This window comes from Micropterus salmoides, unplaced genomic scaffold (assembly GCF_014851395.1).
Source record: "Micropterus salmoides isolate LMB-PRFRI ecotype aquatic unplaced genomic scaffold, ASM1485139v1 Ms_hic_scaffold_13, whole genome shotgun sequence".
In the NCBI taxonomy this organism is placed as follows: domain Eukaryota; kingdom Metazoa; phylum Chordata; class Actinopteri; order Centrarchiformes; family Centrarchidae; genus Micropterus; species Micropterus salmoides.
Genome location: NW_024040374.1, coordinates 12,783,114 through 12,802,205, shown reverse-complemented (window position 1 = coordinate 12,802,205; position 19,092 = coordinate 12,783,114). Strand labels below are relative to the sequence as shown.

General features: G+C 40.7%; 1 protein-coding gene across 7 annotated transcripts in view; it reads left to right on the top strand.

Moving 5' to 3' along the window:
* The window catches only part of camsap2a (calmodulin regulated spectrin-associated protein family, member 2a), a 51,491-nt gene extending 34,812 nt beyond the window's left edge, over nucleotides 1-16,679 (top strand). For 2 of the 7 annotated variants that reach the window (XM_038715628.1, XM_038715633.1), the window contains 11 exons: nucleotides 4,803-4,899; nucleotides 5,078-5,174; nucleotides 5,456-5,487; nucleotides 5,625-5,694; nucleotides 5,834-7,979; nucleotides 9,210-9,382; nucleotides 9,657-9,880; nucleotides 10,480-10,552; nucleotides 12,298-12,413; nucleotides 12,880-12,998; nucleotides 13,874-16,679. In XM_038715628.1, the coding sequence (XP_038571556.1) occupies nucleotides 4,803-4,899; nucleotides 5,078-5,174; nucleotides 5,456-5,487; nucleotides 5,625-5,694; nucleotides 5,834-7,979; nucleotides 9,210-9,382; nucleotides 9,657-9,880; nucleotides 10,480-10,552; nucleotides 12,298-12,413; nucleotides 12,880-12,998; nucleotides 13,874-14,179 (3,453 nt within the window). In that variant the 3' untranslated portion in view covers nucleotides 14,180-16,679. Of the gene's footprint in view, nucleotides 1-4,802; nucleotides 4,900-5,077; nucleotides 5,175-5,455; nucleotides 5,488-5,624; nucleotides 5,695-5,833; nucleotides 7,980-9,209; nucleotides 9,383-9,656; nucleotides 9,881-10,455; nucleotides 10,553-12,297; nucleotides 12,414-12,879; nucleotides 12,999-13,873 lie in introns of all 7 variants that reach the window. The other 5 variants (XM_038715629.1, XM_038715627.1, XM_038715631.1 and 2 more) reach the window with 4 other exon arrangements.
* Nucleotides 16,680-19,092: the final 2,413 nt, after the last annotated feature.

The following is a 19,092-nucleotide window of genomic DNA, read 5'->3' as shown; positions in this document are numbered from 1 at the left end:
CTAACCCTAACCAAACCATTTAACTAATTTAACTAGCTATCATTCCATGAAGAATATTTACTATTCTGTATAAATACTAGTATTAATGACGGGGGGAAAATAGGGAAGAGGACTAGACAGTATAATTCAATGATTAACTATTGCACTTAGCTACCACCACTCGCGGGCGCTTGTGGAGCTTCTCAACCCCGAAAACATTTGAGCACAATTTTGATTATCCATTAACTTTCGTGAAACTTCCAAACTGCGATTTAGTGATGAAATAGCGTACTAAACTCTCTGCTTTTCACTTGATTGCTTCTTCTTCCTGAGTAGTCTTCGAGTCAAGCAGTCATGGCAGACATTGGAAGCGATACTACCCCCAGTGCCCAAAAAGTACATTGCAGTTACAAATGAACAACCTGTAATGTTCTTAATTACTATCTTCACACTTAAACATCATCTCTGTAACAACACGTCAACAATGAAATTCTGCGACGACGCATTTTTATAATCGACGTCATCAATTATGTCGACTAATCGTTGCGGCACTAGTGTTTATTAACAGAATATCAACAGTAATTCATATTTGTACTAAAATTATAGAATTATAAATTAGGGATACAGCACTCGTGAGATGGATAATGAAAACATTTTCTCACAGTCCAAGCCTCTCAAAGCTCACACACATCAACCAAACATACAACATCAAAAACATTTTAAAAAATGAGTCGTGTGAACCAGCCAGAAGCAGTATTTTGCTTATACTGATTTCACAAGGGATAAAATCAAATCCCAGCAGGGCAGAGTTATTGCCTGGCAGCAGCAGTGCAGTCAGAACTGCATACAGAACCAGTTAGACTCAGTAACCTTGACCCAGTTTCCAAGCAGTCACACCCTCAGTAGCTGTACGCCGTGGCCCTTCATACTGATGGAGACCTTATTATAGAGACGAGACATTAAAAGGGGAGGGGAAGTGAGAGGGGTGTTGATGGGGAAGAAAATGGAAACAGGAGAGAGGAGGCGAGGAGGAGCGATAACACTTACACCAACAGAGAGTGTGAAAGGGTTAGAAAGGAGATGGAGGAGATTGCGGGGGGGGGGGAGAAAGAGGGATAGCATCTGTTGGGAACTTGATGATGTGTTTAGACATGCTCATCACTGAAGCACACACACAGAGGCACACACACCCTGACAACCACCTGCTTGAAGTGGATATTTTACTTTAAAAGAAAACAAAACTGTAAAACTGTAGCTGGTGTGGGTTAGACACTTCAATAGATTGTATCATCCAAAGAAATCAGTCTATATGTGGGCTTCATAGCCCTAACATTTGACAGATGTGAGTGCCCGCACACACATACACACACACACACACCAGTCAGTCTGGCATCTCCGTGTTAGATTCCATGTGCTACTTTGTGGCTGAATATGTAGAGCATTGCACATAAAATCAATCGGAGTTTGTCAGTCTGTTCTGTCCCTTCACTCTCAAGGTACCACAAAACTTGGGGTGAACGTCTACATAAAATGCGACATTTTGTATGTTTGGTGAAGACAGGATCAGTCCACATTATATTCAGTATGTCTCTTTAAGAGACAATAGACTAGTCTTCAGTACCCACCCACCAAAGCCATAGAATGCACACAATACTTGGGACTATTCTTTCTTGATGGACACCAGGCTGGTAAATCATGTCAACCCGCTCCCATTTACTGGCTCTTCATTTAATTAATTCACAGCACATCTAAATTACCATCTGTGGATCCAAAAGGAGAAATTAAATTCACCAACCTTGAGCTTTTGCCAGCATTTGCGTCTTCTTTACCAGGAGGTCTGTAGCAGACATGCTGGGGTTGCCCGGGGAAGTCAATTAGCACACTTTTGTCATCAGCTGTGTGATTTGCAGTAAGTGTTGCATGGGGATAAGCCTCAGTTCCTAGACCATTAGCAGGCAAAGAGAACAAGGATCACATTCAAGTGGTGATTGTTCTTTTCAGTGGTATCCCTTCATCAATTTTTGTGCTAAAGTGTTGGTGTCTCTTGTCTGTATGGGGCCATGTTTAGACATTTGAGCATGGAAGTTGATTCTTCTTTAGATTTTGTTTTCTACATTCAGACATATATAGCGCATGCCCAGGTTTTTATGTGGGCAACTCAGGACAGCCTGATAAACTTGGCGGTAAATCAAGAGAGTGGGTTATCCAGATTGAAGTGAGTCTGTCTGGCTGGCTGGCTGCAGGACCTAGATCCTTTAATCAACTCTCTGGTCCAATGGTTGTTGACATTAATGCTCAGTGAATTCTCAGCGTGTGTCTAGGCCTAGTGTCTTGCTGAGTTGGAGAGAGTAATTTGTAGGGTGTTTATGTGTGACCTGCTGTGTGCATTTTTATGCATGCACACCCTATACATGGCCGGTGCTTTTAAATGTTACTGTTCATGTGTGAGCGTATGCATGTGTAGTACATGTAGGGGGGGTCTGTTTGTGCCCATTGCTGTAGAGTGGATTAGCTCCCTCCAGCCCCCACCTCCCCTCAGCCTCTGAGCTCTCTTCTAGTAATCACCAATCAGGTTCCTGTTTTCATCCTGAGAGTGACACACTCTGACATTCAAATCTCCGCACAGACAGATCTGGCAACACTGCAGCCCTGGCAGAGGTAGAAATTACAGTCAATGGGAAGAAAGGCGTAGTAGTGGTGCGGCAGTTGGTTGTTTGGGGATCTATGTGAGTGTGTGTGACTGCTGGCTGGTGGTATTAAGCGATTACTCTCACACCTGGTGTGTCAGTAGTAGTCAGATGGGCAGATGGGAAGAGAGAAGACAGGTTGGGCTTTCTGCCACCAATCTTGGCTAAGCGGACTATAGGAGATCTTCGTCTCTCTCTATCTCTTTCTTTCCTTCATTTATTTCTTTCTGACTCTTTCTTCTTCTGCTTGTCTGAAACCGTTGAGGAATGCTTCACAAGCTGAACACACAGGAAGGTAACTAGCACTTTGGTATTTGACAAGCTGTTTTTTTGTAATTCTATGCTAAATAGCTATTTACCCCAGAATTAATAGAATGGCAAATGTAACTCAAAACATAGGTTGAAAAAGATGAAGTAAAAGATAAGTTTTAAAAGAATGACTAACTGTAGTAAGCAACTGTTCAGTTTTCATGTAAAGTTGATCACTCAATATTTCTCTGCTTTACTTTAATTACTTTAGTAACCATGTGCACTATAGCTTCTACACGTTTGCAGATCTGCTTTCTAGCAGGTGAGGTAAAAGCACAAAAGAATCCAAATGTGCTTTAACACCCAAGGGAAACCACTGCCACTGGTGTTAATTGCCTCTGCCCCTCCTGGTGTGCTTTTGGACTATATTTGGTGTAGGCTTAACCCCTTAACGCTGATTGTCGCAAATTCACATCACACCTCTACCTTTCAGACTGCAGCTGAGATGTATTCCTCCAATGCCTGTTTGCACATATTCAATACGTACCTGGGAACCTTTTGCAAGTACTGGTTTCTCGTTTATGCCTGTTGTCGCTAATTTGCATCATACCTAATTTTTATTTATTTTTTATTGTAAATAAATTCAGGCATCAAGGGGGTAACGGGTGTATGTATGATGTGTGTGTGTGGTTGCTGGCATCACTTGGTAGAGCAAAATGTTGCTGATGAAGGTGAATCGGGTATCTTTAGAGCTGAGCCATGCAGCATTTGTCTTTGTCTGGAGACTATGGAGGGTGGGGAGGGGGCGTGTTTCCTCAAGGTCGTCTCTGCTTCATCACTCATTGTGCATAATGTGTGTGCACGTGTGCATATGTAAGTGAGTGCCGGCATGTTCACTGCAGGAAATGCCCAATTTGGATTGATAATTGATTTTTGAAATAATATGTGAAAGTGAAAAAAGCTGAGTGTTTGGACTGAATATGAGACTGAATGGATTTTTACTCCCTCAGCCATACTGGTTGAACCATGTCGTGTTTTTTAGGTAATGTCTGTTAAAGACTACGTTTTTTTTACCTCTTTTAGACAGTACAGCTCTAACAGACACATTTGTAGTACAAGTATAATAGTCTTTCATAGTCCACACATTTGAACTTTCTTATAAAGAAAAAAAAATGTGGATATGGGAAATTGTAAATGCGAAATTGAGGGCAGTGCAGTGCCCTCAAGCAGTTTGACCTCCCACTGTATGTTGACCTGATTCATGACCTGGCATAGTAGTGGCAAAGGTCGCTCTTACATTTCTTACCCAATCTAATTCAGGTTGACTGGTGGGTTGCATGCTGGTGACTGGGAACAGGAAATAAATAGGTGACCTCTATTTTATAAATTAGGTTAATACCTTAATTACTCCTCTCTACTACCTCAGGTACTATTGACTTTATTATGTGAAAAACCATAATGTTACATTAGCTTAGCTAACATATATTTTTGCAGTGTGAAAAGTCTTGACTCCTATTAAGTCATTTTTGGAAAATGCCTTGCTGAAAAGGGTGAATAAATACAGATTCCTTTGTAAATTACTCCACTGTAGGTTGAATTATTGAGCATCTTCTCTTAAGAGGATCATATCTTATTTATATGTAGACTGGAAGCTGCAACTAATGCTCAGCACCTCAGGTTATTTGTAACGGTTAACAGAGACACCTACTGGATAAATAGGCACAATGCAATTGCATGCAGGTGGGATTGTGGATCAAGTGACAAGACACACACAGAATTTGCTCACTGTAATAGACATTTTTCTCTTTGAAGCGTCATTGTGCTGAGTGATCATATGTTACCCAATCCCATGTTTTTAACCTTTCTCTTGTTTCAATATTTCCACAGAATAACTACCTGGTGTTCATGGCAGAGCTGTTTTGGTGGTTTGAGGTGGTCAAGCCGTCTTTTGTGAAACCAAGAATGTTGGACAATGAAGGCACAGGCAAGTCTTTATTCTGAATTTATGATAGCATTCAGAGTGGTAATAGCAACTGTAGTGTTATGTGTAGAAAGAAGTGGTGGTAGGTGCTAGAAGTAAATTGACAGTGTTGTACAGTATTATGTTGCTATCCATTAAGAAAGCACTGTTCGATCATTTATCTCTGTTGGTGTCACCTCAGAGCCCTCATCCTTGTTGAAGAATTTGCCAGCCATCCCCATTTCCAAGGTAACCAAGAGGAGCTTCATGGAAAGACCTCCAAGTCCGGAAAGACCCAGGTATGCTAGTCCAAATTATGGTGTTCAATGTGAAACATGGATTTCTTATACTACTAAAAGTGCATGAGCACTGCATTTTACTTCCATTCGAGTGGAGTTGCTTGTTGGCTAATAGTTTACACTGGTTTGTGAGCTGCTTGCAAGTGTGAATATATGGGCCTAATTCAGCCATATAAAATCAGCTTATACAGCAAAATCCTAATCTGGACAAATTCAAGATAAAAACAACAATGAAAATATATTTTACAATGTACTTTTTTTTTCTCTCTCTCATTCTTTAGTTTGCCCCTCCGACCCCAGCCTCGAAACTCAGGTGATTTTTTATTTTATGTGATTTTTTTTTTTTTTTTTTTTTCATCAATTGTAGTATTGGGTGTGAATATCATAATAGCACTACTAGGTACAATAACTTCTGTTTTGGTTTTTACTTTGCTTATTTGTGTCATTCAGGAGAGATCAAGAGGTCAACCTCAATGTCCTTTGTTGATGGCAACCTCGGCACCTGGCCCAAAGAGAAAAGGTTGGCAATATTGCAGTCCTGTTGACATCCTGCTCATTTAAAATATCCAATCCCAAACCCTCAAATAACCTTTTAAAATTTGTTAGAAATACAAAAAACTATCTGATTAAATTTGTTTCTTTTTTGTTTTTCTGTTAAGGTCGGGGCCTTATGGAGTGTCTTTTGACATCCCCTTTGACAAAGAGGACTCTGCTTCCACCCCTCTTTCCGCCACCCGTGGCATGGTCAGGTCCGTCAGCACTGATGATGGTTCTGGCTTCAAGGTCCACCACCTCTCCCGTGGAATGAAGCGTAACCTGTCCTTCCAGCCAGTGAATGGTCAAAGTGTCGGCATTGAGGAGGAGGGCTGCCCAGACAGCCTGGCTGGTATTGAGCCTGACAAGCGAGCGCACCCCAACGGACATGGAAGTGTCATGGCAATAACTCCCTCTGTAGAGGAAGCTCTCCAGATTATCCACAGTCCAAATGGGCCCCCAGCAGAGCGGATCAACAACGGTTTCTTCCTACACAATCAGGACCATGGGATGACAAATGTTGGTTGTTTGGAGCCGGTGTCAGAGTTGGACTCCAAAGGGCCTTTGAGCACCACTGACACCACCGAGGTGGATACTGGTATCCATATCCGAACAGAAGACATGCTGGATGAAGATTCCTCTCTGAAAGACTGCTCTGTGAACATAGACCTGGATATGGACACGCCAAGCCCATGCCCGAGCAGCCAGAGCAAATCCCCCTCAGGAATGAAGATGACAAGCTTTGCCGAACAGAAGATGAAGAAGCACATTCCATCAGCGTCGGACTCAGGGAGGTGCAGCAGCAGCTCCCTTAAGACCACTCCTGAGGGCTCTGAGTTTGGCCTCCCATTATCTGTGTCCTGGGCCCCAACCCCTGAGCACAGCCCCATCCATCAGCAAACGACACCACCCCTCACTTCTCAAGCATCGCCCACACCTGTACAACTTCCACCCAATGACCCTGCTCAGGTCATGGCTACAGAGATGGTACAGCTGAGGATGAGACTGGAGGAGAAACGTAAAGCCATTGAAGCGCAGAAGAAGAAAGTGGAGGCTGCTTTTACAAGGCATCGGCAAAAGATGGGTCATTCTGCATTTCTCAATGTGGTAAAGAGAAAAGGAGATGGGGCTGCCAGTGGAGAGGAAGGAGGGAAAATTGATGGAGAAGGCAAGGCAGCAAGCACAAGTCCAACCTTCAAATTTGGGAGGAACAAGGCAGACACCCCTGATGGTGCAGAGCAAAGCAACGCAGGCTCCTGTTGGACAAAGTCACCTAGTGCAGCAGAGGAAGGTGGGCAAAGTCATGCTCAGCTTACTGAGGTAGATCTCACCGAGTATACACGTTCTATTGAGAAACTCAACCATTCATTAGCCTTCCTTCAGACTGAGATGCAGCGACTGGCTCAGCAGCAGGAAGTGATCATGGCCATGAGGGAGCAACAACATCAGCAGGCGTGGGTAATCCCTCCTCCACATACAGACCCATCACCACAAAAACACAGTCGAGCCGGTGCTGTTACCCGTTCCTCAGGACCCTCTTCCCCTGCCGACTCCCCTCGTTCCACCCACCGTTCTCCAACTAGCATCAAGCGCAAATCTGCCTCCTTCCACTCACGTAATCCTCGCACCACTCGTCCCAGTGAGCTAAAGCTGGCCCCTTACAATCGAGTCCTAACTGCCCCGCAATCTGTCGATAGCATCCCCAGGCTACGGCGATTTTCTCCTTGCCAGCCCTTGGCAAGTTCCTTCGTTTATATGGGGGAGAAACCAGCAGCCGTCAATCCAGCAACAGTAGCCTCAGATGGAGATAAAAACAAGGAGACGGAGTCGCTCCTTACCCCAGAGAGGGAGCTTGCCAATATATGTGTAGCCAACTCACCCCCCAGCTCCCCCAACCAACAGAACAAAAAAGAACAGACATTCGAATGCCAAACACAGGAAACACAGGTGCACAGTCAATCCAAGTTCGTTGACACGGAAACAGATGATCAGAAAGTTCAGAAATCAGTTGCAGATCCCAAACCTACCATAGTGTCATCATTTCCTGAGGTTCTGGCCCACCCTGTGGTAGAGACCTTCACGGTGACACCTTCGGAGATTCTCCCCCAGCCAGAAGCCTCAGGCCAAGTCAAAAGCAACTTGATTGAGGTCCCTCTGTCAGTCATCAAGCCACTGGAGGATCTCACCCTTGATGATGATTTGGAAATGCAGCAGCGTAACGTGGAAGGCTCTGATTATGAACAGAAGATGTGTCGTGGTTTCTTCTTCAAGGTAGGCTGTTGATTCAAAGAGCTGTCACCATATAACACGAAGAATAACTGAAACTCCTTCATTAATTTTCACTTTCACTCATCTGACCATTGTCTATATTTTTTAGCACTCTCTCAGAATAAATAAATAGTGGATTTGCAGAAAGCTCAAATGCATAATATAAATTTACCACTTAATGTTCCTTTAGATAAGGTGACATAAAGGTGTACTTTATTTGTCCCCAGTGTAATAAAAAAATGTCTGGACTCCGCATAGTAACAACACAGGAAATAAGATCATTAATCATAGGAACAAACAATCAACAACGTAAATCCCAAAAACCCCAGCATGCAGAGTCTGGGTCACAACCATGTAGCTCCACTGGAAGCCTTAACATGCGGTGGCACAGTTCTGGGAAAAAAAAGGCAATTACGTTTGAACCTGGGGCAGCCATGTTAGTTCTTAACATGAGATGATGAATTGTTTTAGGAAATAAGCCCACTGAGGACAGCGTCGTCTTCCCATTTATGGGTTGTAAGATAGCTTGCTAACTGCAGTCTGGGCTTCGATGTGGGTCATAAAACTGGGGCTGCTGTGAATAATTCAGGCACAGCTGTGGAAATGTGGGGTTGGAGAAGGGTTGAATAGATTGTGAGGGTGGCTGCTGAGGGATGAGCAAAGGATGTTCACTGGAAATGAAACTCCAGATGAAACCAGTTTGTACTGAAGTAAGCACCCCGGTGTACCTATGTTGGAAACAGCGGAATTAAAATTACATTTTTAATATTCTAGTGGTGTTGTAAAATCATGATTTTATATTTACAACACATTTGTGTGTATAAGGTTTGACATTTAACAAACCTTGTTTTTAATAGTCTGCAGTAAAACAGTAAAAACAGAATAATAACATACACTTGAAAGATGAAAGAGGAATGTACCCTTTCTGGCCCAGAAAAGATGCTCTTCTCTGTTACCTCTGCCAGCCTTTTGACTATCTCATTTAATTTCACAAAGAGAGTTGGCCCTTCACAGTACAAGCCCAGGTTTCAGATTATCGCATTCATTATATCGGATTAGATAAATAAAGAGTTAGTATCATAGTACAAATATAACTGAGCTATGTTTCTTGAGCTGTATCACTATCGTATGTAAGCTTTGCTCAGTAAACAGGAGCTACCGAACAGTAATGAATACTATTAACAAAATGTTCCTGGATTTTTGTGTGTGTGTGTGTGTGTGTGTGTCAAACAGTGTGAGGTGACTGACTCTGTTTCCCTCATGACTCAGGCGGATGGAAAGGCCGATGAGGACATGGCTCAGAAGAGGGCTGCACTGTTGGAGAAAAGGATGAGGAGGGAGAAAGAGAACCAGCAGAGAAAGATGCAGCTGGAAGCTGAGTTGGAGCAGAAGAAGGAGGATGCTCGGTATGTTAGGAACGCAGTGTTGTGTGGTCATTTCGCTATTCTGGCTAATCTATTCTTGATTGGTATGAAATGAAAATCAAAATTTAGAAATATTGAACACTTATTCTAAAAGTCCCTTGATTACTTTAATTAATTTTGTGTTGTTTAAATTTTAAACAAGACAAGTAAGTTAGATCACACCACTACTGTCCAAAAAATTATCAAGTTCATTTACATCAGAAAAAGTATAACATGAACACTGACTTCCTCCCATCCCTCTGTTCTGTCTTTTCAGACTAAAAGCAGAGGAGGAGCGCACCAGGAAGGAGGAAGACAAGGCCAGGAGGGAGTTCATCAAGCAGGAATATCTCAGGAGGAAGCAGCTGAAACTGATGGAGGACATGGACACCGTCATTAAACCTCGACCTGTTGGTGGGGCCAAGCAAAGGAGGGGCCGCCCCAAGTCCATCCATCGCGATAGCATGGACTCTCCCAAAACCCCTGTCAGAGCTGCCACAGGTAACCATGGAGACGACCCCACTCAGAGAGGTCAAGGTCATCCCATCTGTCGAATCTGTGTCCTGCTGCCACTTTGTTTTGTGCCACTCAAGAATATCTGTTGCACATTTTATCACATTCCTGACATCTCCTCAAATAAGTTCCTTATGTTTTTGTATAGTAAAATACAGAAATATTTATCTAATTTGGTTAATTTTAGCATTCAACTGGGTGAATTGTGATCTGTATTAATATTGGAATCAATATTACATAAATGTATATATTGATAGCCTTATTGATAATATATCCAACAGGGAATAATAGCAATGTTTTTGTCTTTTATCTAATGTCTAAGAAGCCCCAAAAAATACAGTAGAACTAAAATGACCCTTTATACATTTTTTTTATACATATTTGTGTCTAGGGTGTGTCCATGTGTATTTTGTGTGTATTGCTGGATGTGAGAATTAATTTTACACTGAGGCTGCATTGCTCTGTGACAGGGTTGGCACAAAACACAGCGGACAGCCTGGTGGTGTTATTCGTGGTGTCAGTGTAACTGTGTCGTGCTGTGCCACATCTCGTCTCACATCCAGGTTCACGCCAACGTGTCTTTTCAGTCTCCAGCTTGTCCCTTGCTTCCCTCAACCTGGGAGACAGCGACAGTGTTCACTCTGAGAAGAGAGCGCCAAGGTAAGATGTTTTTACAAGTTTATACCTGCTGGTGTAACATGTCATGTGAAAAGCAATAAAAAGGGTGGGATTTTTCTCGTGACTTCATATTTTCAGATACATAACTCTGAGTGGGATATGTTTAGTAAAAAACCTTGTGCATTCATACATCAAAGACAGTAGTCAAATAATCTAGTCCTAAAACAAACACCCTAATATACATCATTTTAACCTGGTTCACTTAATTTAAGAATTACAGCTACAAAGCCACTGTAAATGAGCATTAAATCCATGCACAATATATAGAGTAAATGCCCACTGAATTACACAGGCAATGCTGTCTTTAGGTTGAATTCTCAAGACTTTCTACTTTGTACCACAGACATTTCATGTGAAATGTGAAAATATGAAAACTTTGGCTTTGGGGTGAATGCTTAACAAAAGTCTTTAACTGTTCATCATGTACAGTAATTGTGATATTTTCTGACCTTTTTGTTCTTTTTTTAAGCCAAACCCCAAACTAACTCCAGTTCTCGGGTCTAACATTTCTCCTGTATTCTTTTATCTTACTTCTTTTAATACTTTCTTTTCTACTGTCTCACACCTGTCAGAAGCACTAGTTTAGCCTCTGGCAGCCTCTTCTACTTTCTGAGCTCTCCTAAACTGAGGAGGAGAAGGTTAGTTTCTGCTTGGCAGTTAAGCCTTAAGGCGCTTCATGCAGTCAGTCCTGAGCCCAATCCTGCACTGAAACCCTGTCCCCACACTGGGTTTTATTATGGATTGATTGAGCACTTATGGAAAAAGCAACAGATTTCCTTATGATTAATTTCAAAGCAGTGGTCTAATGCTACGCTTTTAGTAGCATCTCCACCACAAAACAATTGCTTTTCTTTTTCCACTTACCTCTCCGCTGTGCCTTCCTCATCAATTTACTCCTGCTTTTTCACACTTGAGAAAACATCAAAGTAAATAGTGTAGTTGTTTTTTTCTGTCACTACGTCACAGCCCAGTTCTGTTGAACACACCCCGTATAAAACAACCATCTTATCAAGTCATTTGGCCCAATATTGTTTCTTATTTCTTATATTCAAGCTACTCAGTTAATATCAGTTTTATTGAAACATGTGAAGATATATTTAATCCAGATTAGACTTTTAGATCCTTTTGGAAGCCTTTTTGAGAAATCAAAGAAATCTAAAATGACTTGCTAACGTGGGCAGTTTACATTTACAAAAAACACTACATGCACAAGTTTGGCTTTAGTTGCTCTTACTGTACATTTGCTGTGCTCCGTTTTCACCTAACTACAGAGGCCGAATAGTGTATTTTAGTATAATCCCAGTAGAATAACCGATATCCACCCTTTATATTTTGAAATCACTTGTTCAAGAGAATGCCAATGTGTACAGGGGACACAAATGCACCTGCAGTCCAGAAAAAGAGCAAGTAAATGCCAAGTGCTGCACTCTAATTGAATTACCTCCTTTTTTCTTTTTTTTTTATTGACCCTAAATGCGCCAGACTGCTTCACATCAATGCACTCACTGCCTGTGCTTGCAAGCTTTGCTACTTCACTAAGTACTGTAAGGATGTACAACAGATAAACACACTGTGTGCTGAAATAGAACACACAGATTCCTCCACAGTAAAGGATACATCTGTACAGACATGATGACACCAGCCACCATCCTAATACTGCTGTTTTTTAATGGCTGGGGAGGATTCATTCACAGAAAGAGTGTTGTCTGCGTGTGTGTGCATTTTAGGCCAGATTCTGCTGATGGCTTCCTGTCCCCGAGTCGCTCCAGCAGCAGGAATGGCGAAAAGGACTGGGAAAATGGGTCCACAACCTCCTCTGTTACATCTAACACAGAGTACACTGGTAGGACAACTTGGCACATACAGTCTCTTCTATAGCATTTCCAAAGCAGATGTTAAAACTAGATGTCCATTTCAACTTCAGTTTTAGTTAAGGTAACATTAAGATAAATGGTAAGTGTTTTAGATCATATTGGGTAATATTAATAATGGACAGTTTTGTTTAATCTTTTTAATATTATAATCACTGCCTTATTGATAGGGTGTCCGACACAGTGAGTGTAAAATGTCAATCAACTATATCAGCTGTGTTAACAATCGTTTGTAATGTAAATGCTGCATTCAAAGCTCAAATTCCTTTGTCAGTCTACCCACTTGGACAAGGATATGCTGCCAGTACAAATCTTCATATATGATTTATCCAGAGAAAGAGAGAAACAGGGAGGGAAGTCTTTTATTTCACACAGCTGGAGAAGGTGCCATGACAACAGTTTCATCCTGATGTTCTCTCTCCTCTGTTCTCATTTCAGGACCAAAACTATACAAGGAGCCCAGTGCCAAATCTAACAAGCACATCATCCAGAACGCTCTGGCCCACTGCTGCCTCGCAGGCAAGGTTAATGAGGGGCAAAAGAACAAGATCCTGGAGGTAACAGCATGGAGCTTTTAAGATATTGTTTTATACATTTGCAGGGGTCGGGGTGTCCTGGTGGCTCTATTGATGATGCATGCCACATACCTTTAAACATTGTGGATTAACAGCTGACATGGGTCTTTTTGTCCCTCTTTTGCCATCTGTTTTTAGTGGTATGAAATGGAGGCTCATATGTCCAAAAATATATATACAATAAATTCTCAACAAGTTCAAGTAATGGTGGAGTTGTTTCACTATAAATGCCCCTCAATGAAGGCTGCAAGACATTCAATGTAAAATGTAATTTACTATGGCTGAACCCTAAGTGGCAAAACCACAAAGTAGAATAGAACAACAGGAATTAATCTGTGAATGAAAATAGTATTTAAATTAAAAGGAAAACACTGCAAAATGGTGAGTTTGACTGTGGAGTTTGCACTGATGAAATTGTAATGTGGAAATTGTTTGTCTTGAATTCATCAAGACAAAAGGTGAACATTTAGCTTTTCAATTTGCATTAACAAATTAAAGGCTTGCTTCTCTGTCACTAAAGTAAATAAATGGTTAATTTCAAAACCCTTCCATCACATTGATTTACAATCATTTTTGAAGTTATGTCTCACCAAGGGAACTGTATGTACAATTAAAGGTTTGCTTTGTCACGAGAAGGGCTTGTAAAAAATAAAATAAAAATTATATTAGAAATAAATATTATAAGATATAATATATTATAAGAAAAAACATTTTGATCAGAAACACTTTTAAATAGACATACTTAAGCTTATGAGAGTCCAAAGCACGAGTCAAATATAACAAAAACCTTTGCTTTCCTGTACCATACATTACCTTCATACTGTACCTAATGAGCTTTTCTCCCCCGACCTTAACAGCAAATGGAGAAATCAGAGGCCAACAACTTTTTGGTTTTGTTCCGAGATGCTGGCTGCCAGTTCCGCTCTCTCTACACTTACTGCCCCGAGACGGAGGAGATCAACAAGCTGACAGGCATCGGCCCCAAGAGCATCACGCGCAAGATGATCGATGGCCTGTACAAGTACAACTCAGACAAGAAGCAGTTCAGCCTGATACCAGCCAAGACCATGTCTGCCAGTGTGGACGCGGTGACCATCCATAGCCACCTCTGGCAAACCAAGAAGCCACCCACCCCTAAAAAAGTAGTGCCTGCCCAGACCTAATGAAACTTGATAACGCAAACACCACCATTCCCCCCCTAAAATGGAACATACCCATTTCAATTTGCACTTCACTGTACATATCCATGAAGATTCAAGCACCTGCAATGCCAATTAGATGAATGCGTATTTGTTTTTTATGTTTGTTCGTTTTACCTCTTATTGCATTCCTGTCCTTGTTTTTCCTTCTTAATCTGTTCTGGACATGAAAGGACTCAAAGATTATGAACAACTGGAATGTATGTAATGTATAGTGCCACTGTTGAAGAATGATGTAAATGCTTATCACTTTTGTGTTTTGTAGAGATTTGTCATGCTTGAGTTGGTTTACAAAGGCATGTGTGAGTGTTGTTTCCTATGTGCCAAACATCAAATAAGAGACAGTATGAATGCAAGGACATTTTATTGGCTACACTGAAGCTCTGAATGTTTTTAATTCATGTACAGACTGATTTGTGTTTGCATCCTGTTGATGTGTGGCCTTAAGCGAGTTTTATTTTATTTTTTGGTGAGTGCAATGAGATGATTGTAAAACAGCGTATACAGATGTGGGGAGGGTTTTTTTGTATTTGGAAAAACACTTTTTTTCTTCATCTCTGTGAGTTAAACAGTTTGTATATTAAGGTACGTAAAACTACAAAGGGCCAAAAAACTAATTGCATACAGCTAGTATTAGCCACACGCTTCATGTGTGATCAGCTCAACAAAGCTAAGCGGTTTCAGCTTTTTCAGAACCCTTTTTGAGAAAGTGATTTTATGGAATGCAAGATGTTAATCTAGATTAGTGGTTCTCAAACTTTTTTTTACATCAAGGACCCCTAAACTGAAAACAAGATTTTGTCCCAGGATTTTGGCGTTTAGATGTTTTATTACAGAAAGTATATGAAACCCATAATCAAAATAGTTCTTTCACTGTATTACTTATGGATTATTGAAAATAAATTATTCCCCTTTTTGCTGGGGACCCTCTGGAAACCCCTCAAGGACCCATAGGGGTCCCCGGACCACACAATGAGAACCACTGCTCTAGGTCACTGGTTCTCAACCCGTGGGTCAGGACACCTGCAGACAATTTGAACTGTAACTTGTGATGTGTAAAATATATTTCTAATATGCTGTCATGTTTGTAATTGTTTTTCCTCGTAATATACAGAAGTAGTTGCATAATTTAAGTCAAACTGATTGGCAGTGAAAATAAAAATCATCCCTTCCAGGTCAAAGTGAACCATCTGGTTTGTTTACACATGGAGTTTACAAGGACGCATTGCTTCATCCAAAAAGGTTGAGAACCAGTGTTGTAGAACAACTTTGCTGCTAGTTCACAGTAGATTTTTGAACAAATAAAACAGCTCTTTATTATTTTCTTTTTATTTAGAAATGCTGCCTACAGCACGGTATAGGATCTGCAGTATGTTAATATAATGTTCACTTTAAATCTCACCCACTGGTATTAAGAATATGACTAAATTCCAAGATATAATGACACCTAAGAAATATTCTTCTTTATTTTAAAAATAAGGATTTCAAATGCAATTGTTGTGCTACTACTTTCTTGGCATTATTAAATTCTTAAGATTCACACTGAGCTTACTCATCTTAACAAAGTCTGCACTTGATACTATAAGGCACTTCTGATAAAAGCATCCACCAAACGTAGTGAACATAGTGCATATACAAAGTTTAGATCGCTGATTAGTTAGAAATCATTGGCTCTACTATTTAGAAAAAAAAAAGTCATACATCACAGCAGGTATTGTCTGATTCAGTGAAATGGCCACGCTGTTACTATGGTTGTAATTTTCAACACATCTGTGCATCTGTTGCTTTTACGTAACACAAAAGTTGACCCAAACTAAGATTACATTATGTGAAGACTGTGTACTAGCAGCATATTTGTCTGTTGGTTATAGATGCAACATGTCCTAAATCGATCAGAAGCACAGTGAGTTGTTACATTTTTTTTTCTATTATTAGGAGAATGAATTTCACAAAATAATGCAAGGCAGAATAGAGCAGAGCCTCATTGCTGCATACGGGTAGAGACTCGCTACAGAGTTTCATTGCTGTCAGTATCATGTTCTTTTTGCCACAGAATGTCAAATCAAAACCATTTGCAGGTACGATTTCCAACAAAAACAACATCTGCGAACATGGTGCATTGTTTTCAACTGAAGGGATATTTATGACCCAAAGAGAGCATGTACATGTAATCTAGTATGACTGAGTATGAAGTGTTTCTCTGCTGTTTCTTGGAAGGATTTGTCCACAGAAGCTCTTTCCACATGCTTTTGGCCGCTTAAGGCCAAGGTAAACGATTATTTAAACTGTAATGATATTGTACAGTGTGTTCATGTGAGCTCATACCTATTCACTATGATGACTTTGTTTTGTTCGTCAGACGCTGTGCTGTCATCCAACATATAGATAACATGTAGTTTCATTTTTGTTTTGTTTTTTTGTTTTTTCTTATTTGCATTTAATAAAACTAAGCATGGCCTCAGCATTTATGTGGTGTTAATTGTAAAAGGTCTATTTTATAAGAGGAAAGAGTATGTCATTCACCATGGACAAACTGAAAGAAAAGTCAGGAGGGTTGATATTATTTGTATGGTTTTATTTATAGAAATTATTAAGGAAACATATATAGGCAGTCTTTGACAACATGGGTTGTCATATTTTGCCATACAACATTTATGGAAATATTAATCTAATTTATTTGTTATTTATTTAAGGTTTTTTTCAGTAGGTATTTTGGAGAGAATATATCAGGTATAGGTAGTGAGGTTGGTTAGACAACTGTCAAATTCAGTGCATTCAGTTGTGCAAACTCAGCCATTTCCTCATTGAGCTAGAGAAAAATATAAAATATCCAACACTTAATTTTGGCAACACAATCTCTTAAGAGTTATCAGGCTACTAATATCACTATTGTTTATAAGCCTATAATGCATAATTGTGTATTATATGATATTATGTATCATCCACATAGAAAATGGAAAAACGGGAATGTCCTGAGAAAAGAGTAGGCCTTGGGGTATACCTTAGCAGAGTTTAGTAGAACAGGAGTTGAAGCTATACCTAATGTGGAGATATATAACAAAAAGGTACATTTTAAATCTGTTAAAGGCCACGCCAGCTGTTCCAAGGTACGGTTGTTCTTATGGTCATTTAGGATCTACGATGGTGCTGCACTAAGGTCTAGTTGGACTAAAATGGTACGCTACTTACAATGCTTCGCAATTACCATCACTTTCAATTATAAAATGATTATGGAGTATGAAATATAGTGACGTGTGAATCCACTCAAACTCTGTAAGCATGTAGTAGAACCAGTAGCAAGGCTGGATAGCCAATCAGACAAAGCTAGCAATTGACCCAGAGCCTCAGGACCCCAAAAGCCCCACATTATGTCAGTTAGTTGTACAAAATGTAATTATTGCAGAAGCGTCTAGGAATTTATACCACAAATGTGCAACATAAACGAAGAGGGCTCCTGCATTATGTAACTTCTTAATCGTGTGGCCCTGATTTGCTGAAGGGCCCTCCATCAGGACTAACCACCACACAGAAAATCTGGGGCCAGCTACTAGCACTGATGTAACATTACTGTTTGGTTCCCACGGGTCTGGGCAAATGAGGCCTCTGTGTATAGTCTGCTGTATTGACTTTCCTTGATTGGAACTTTGAGAAAACATATGCAAAACAATGGGTCGGTCAACAGGGGTCCAATAACACATTTTTGCCCCACTGCCAGGCTAATAGACCATGACCAGTAAAATTATTGTTAAGAACTTTAAGGTCCACTTAGTAGAAAATTGTAACCTCTAAAAATACTTCTGTTGACATTTTTTCTTATCATTCTTTTTGTCTCTTTCTTATTTGTATGAGTTTCCCTATTGGTGATTTATGGTATTTGTAGCTATGAATCCTGACATCTTGGGTGTTTTTTTTATATTTTTACTGACCAAAATTCACTTTAACTCAGACTTTCAACCATGGGCGCCCCATCATGGCTCGGGGGGACCGTGGAGAATAAATGACCAGAGTTAGAAATGAAAGGGGCTTGCGGTTACGGAGATCTGAAACGACTGTATGTCTATGGGAGTGTTATTTGATTTCCAATTAATAGCGCCACCTAGAGGCCGATTGATGGCAAATTTCACACAGGCCCTCGGGAGGGCGTGCCAGACAAGGTCCCCGAGTTTGGTGCAGATCGGACATTGCAAACGTAAGATCTGACATGCTGTTTTTATCGTTTGCGCAAACATTTGATGAAAATGTCATCGCACAGAGGCGTGTCCTATACCATATGAATTGGTAGCATCCCCCAAAGACTAGACATAAGGTTTATGAATGTGCCATGTAGTGGGCCGTTGTTATGAGGCAAAATGTCCATTGGTAGAAAATCCTATTGAAATGAATGGGATTGTCCAATAGTATTTGAGCTTCCATTATAGCGCCACCTTTTGGCCAAATTGCACCAAATTTTCAGGTGTCATCAGGGGCCCATGGGGAAGAATTGACCCAAATTTGGTGTCAATTGGACTTGTGGGACTGGAGATGTAAAATGCATGCAAGTCAATGGGATTTTTTAAACGTCTTTAATCTGCTATAATAGCACTACCTATGGCCATATTTGGCACAACTTTGATGCCTGTAGTAAGGGGACCATGCTGGAGAATTCGGCTCTGGTTTCATGTCAATGTGACTTGTGGTTATAGAGGAACAATTTTTTGGAATTAAATAGCGCCACCTAGGGGCGAGTTGCACCAAATTTTGCACAGGCCCTCAGGGGGGCGTCCCACATTAATGCTCCATGCTGCTTGATGTTGATCGGCCATTCCAAAGCGAAGATATGACATAATTTCCTGTTAGTAGCGTTTTTCGCAAACATTTGTTATCCTATAATTGCGACA